Source organism: Pinus tabuliformis, chromosome 5_2 (assembly GCF_031772625.1).
Source record: "Pinus tabuliformis cultivar Carrire ecotype Pingquan chromosome 5_2, CPIR1, whole genome shotgun sequence".
NCBI classification, from domain to species: domain Eukaryota; kingdom Viridiplantae; phylum Streptophyta; class Pinopsida; order Pinales; family Pinaceae; genus Pinus; species Pinus tabuliformis.
This window is the reverse complement of record NC_142306.1, coordinates 104823729-104826487: the sequence shown is the minus strand read 5'-3', so window position 1 is coordinate 104826487 and position 2759 is coordinate 104823729. Positions and strand designations below refer to the sequence as shown.

The 2759-nt window shown below is 37.2% G+C and overlaps 1 protein-coding gene across 2 annotated transcripts; it reads right to left on the bottom strand.

Moving 5' to 3' along the window:
• Window positions 1–620: 620 nt before the first annotated feature.
• LOC149157721 (uncharacterized) lies at window positions 621–2133 on the bottom strand. Of its 2 annotated transcripts, XM_089435983.1 has the most exons (4): window positions 1797–2133; window positions 1462–1662; window positions 1249–1329; window positions 621–1041 (listed from the first exon to the last, which is right to left on the bottom strand). In XM_089435983.1, exons 1-3 carry the CDS (start codon window positions 1905–1907, stop codon window positions 1279–1281), a joined length of 363 nt encoding a protein of 120 aa, XP_089292109.1. In that variant the 5' UTR covers window positions 1908–2133; the 3' UTR covers window positions 621–1041; window positions 1249–1278. The 2 variants fall into 2 exon arrangements, with proteins under 2 accessions (XP_089292109.1, XP_089292110.1); XM_089435984.1 differs by lacking the exon at window positions 1249–1329 and having other exon boundaries at window positions 1797–2108.
• Window positions 2134–2759: the final 626 nt, after the last annotated feature.

Here is a 2759-nt window from a genome sequence, read left to right as displayed (position 1 = left end):
AATATACAAAACTAACTTTAAAAACTTGAATTGCTTTCTTTATAAAGGAAAACATCCTTCAGAATTTCTTTGTATATACTTTAAAGTTTAAACTACCTCCCAGTATTCCCCATGTGCATCAGATTTTTATAAATAAATATTGTTTGCCCATTTCCATGTCGTGTCTCAATCATGTTAACCTTTTTCAAGGTGTCTTATATAGGTTGTTGACTTCTCATTAGAAAAGCCTAATGAAACAGAGCACAAAAAAAGCAATTTGATAAAAAGCAAAGAGAGAATAAACTCGGAAATATGACAACATAATTTTTAAATTAGTTATATTTCTTTCCTTTATCATTTCAAACAATAAACATGTGTAACTTCTAGAATCACTACAGCTGGTAGATACAGAACAATGAAATCACTGCATTTCCTTGGCACTTGAAATTTTTTTGGAAATTGATGCATGAAGTACACTAAGTAAGAAAATAAACTAACTATATACCCTTCTTACCAGCCAAAAGAAAAGCCACATAAGAAATGCATTCAACCTAAATTAAATCACGTCATAATGGAACACAATCACAACCAAACACTAACAAAACAGTGCCCACAGAACATTTCATCTTCTAGAACGAGTATAATAAAGATATGTATCCTGCCAATTCTTTTATAGTTGTGTGATTAAACCCTTGATTAGACAACAAAGGCTATAGGCCCAATCTATAATTGATTCATGTCATGTTTTGGATGGAACTAATGGTCGCTCATCCTACAGCCATCTCCGTTATTTTCCTAACAAACAACGACAGTGTACGCAAGCAATAGGAAAAGCGCATAGCTGCAAGATGTCTAAGCAGTACAAGCTAACACTGAAATTAAAGTAATACAAAGCAGTTTTGTGACTACAACAACCTAGTTCATAACATCTATTACAAATATGTAATGTCCCAATAGCAAGATATTATTTGCAATTTGCAAGTTGAGCTCCACCAAGGTGTAGCTTGCATCTAAAGATATGTCACATCAAAATGTGGTGCCATTCCATCCAAAATCCGACCTCTGTCAATAGCAACAGATGAATCCAGTTAACATTTCCTTCATAACAGAAGCCCTTCTACAAAATTGCAGCCAAATAGGGAAAATGCAAAACCCATTTCCCTACCAAATTTGTTTTTACCAAAACCCTAAAAGACCTCAAACTCCAAAAGGAAGAATGTGATGTGCTCAGGTGTGCTATAATAATCAAGCAGTCCTATAATTGCTTGCCTGTGCTGGTCTAGAAGACAAAGGTTGACACTACTGGTGTAAACCATGCAAGCACTGAACATTTTCTGTGAATGGATGAGCCTGTCCCCAATCCCGTGCCACCACAGAAAGTGCAAAACAAATTCAGAATATCAACACCGCAGAGGCAGATGATGGTTCAATTGGGAAGCCATTTTCACAAAAACAGAACAAAAGGAGTAACTGAGAACCAACCTTGACATCGTAGAACTTGATGTAGAAGCGTGACTTGGATACACTGAGCTTGGTCTCCAGTACGTTGGCAATGGCTGCGCTGAGCTTCTTGTTGGTATCAGACCCCAACCCTCCAATGGACACCAATTCCCCATAAGCTGCTGGTTCCTCCGTCCCCCCAAATGAAATTGCTACCGACCCTTTCAGCTGCACCATCACATACTGCCAAACACATAATGTTAGATCCATCAAACCCTCATACCAACAGACGGAATGCAATTGTAGATAAAACCATCAACTAGAAAAGAAATAAAGAGCAGAGAGGGGTGGAGCAGGGTGAGTTTGTGACGGTTTACAGCTTCTGGCTTGCCAATGATCTTAGCAACGGATTTGCTTGTCTCTGAAAGTATTTCGGAGGTGTTAAGCCCATCCAAAGACACATTTGTTGAAATGCTGAGGGAAGGCATGGCTGCTAGCGCTCACAGACCAGAATCGCAGAGGGACAGTAATAGGGCTGAGCTACCAGAGGAACAACTTAGACTCAGAGCAGAATATACCTCACAACTAACATATATTTCATGCATGCACCTGCTAATTTACCCGATTTCATTCACTCACAATTCTAGTTTTGCTAAGTCGTGCTTTGATTGCTTAATATTTAAGCATCTACCGTGGCGGTTTGTTATTTGCGGGGCAATCTCAAGTTTGGTGAGATGTGAGGATCGTTCGAGAGACTCCCAACCCTTTTTTATGGTGAGACTGAGGGTCAAACCTAACGCTACCTTTATTAGGTAATCCCGAGTAATATTGAACCGATATAAGTGGTAAGGATATAAATTGCATTTTTTTTCACGGGTAAAAAGTGGGTTTGTGTTACATATTTGGCCGTATAAATCAATGTGGAGTCGTCTAATTAGGCGGAGGAATTGGTTGGATGGTTAAAAGTGGTCAGAATCTGGGCAAAAAATTTCAAAAAATCTTGTAGAGGCAGTGTTTGAATTCGTTTGTTTGATGGTGGAAATAGATTCAGCACCATCAAAAATGCCTAGGACACCTAAAATTTTGATGTTTAACAACTATGACTTGGATTTACAAAAATCTTGGCCAAATTTTCTTTAAATATGACCGGAATTTCCATAACTTTCCTAGTTAGACTACGTGAATGTGCATTTAATGACTCTATAGTTTGGAATATTTTTTTACTCTAAGATCTTAAATCTAGATTTGGTTTTTGGAAAAAATATCTAGAACTAGATTTGGTTTTTGGAAAAAATATTTAGTTTATTATGATAAAGTTAAAACTTAAAAGTAGATATTTT

Excerpts from the sequence above, each read along its gene's own strand:
- LOC149157721 (XM_089435983.1), bottom strand. The coding sequence starts at position 1,907 with ATGCCTTCCCTCAGCATTTCAACAAATGTGTCTTTGGATGGGCTTAAC. Across the intron at positions 1,663-1,796 it reads TCATTGGCAAGCCAGAAGCT|TATGTGATGGTGCAGCTGAA; the intron begins GTAAACCGTCAC and ends TGTGTTTGGCAG. Across the intron at positions 1,330-1,461 it reads TCAAGTTCTACGATGTCAAG|GCTCATCCATTCACAGAAAA; the intron begins GTTGGTTCTCAG and ends GATTGGGGACAG.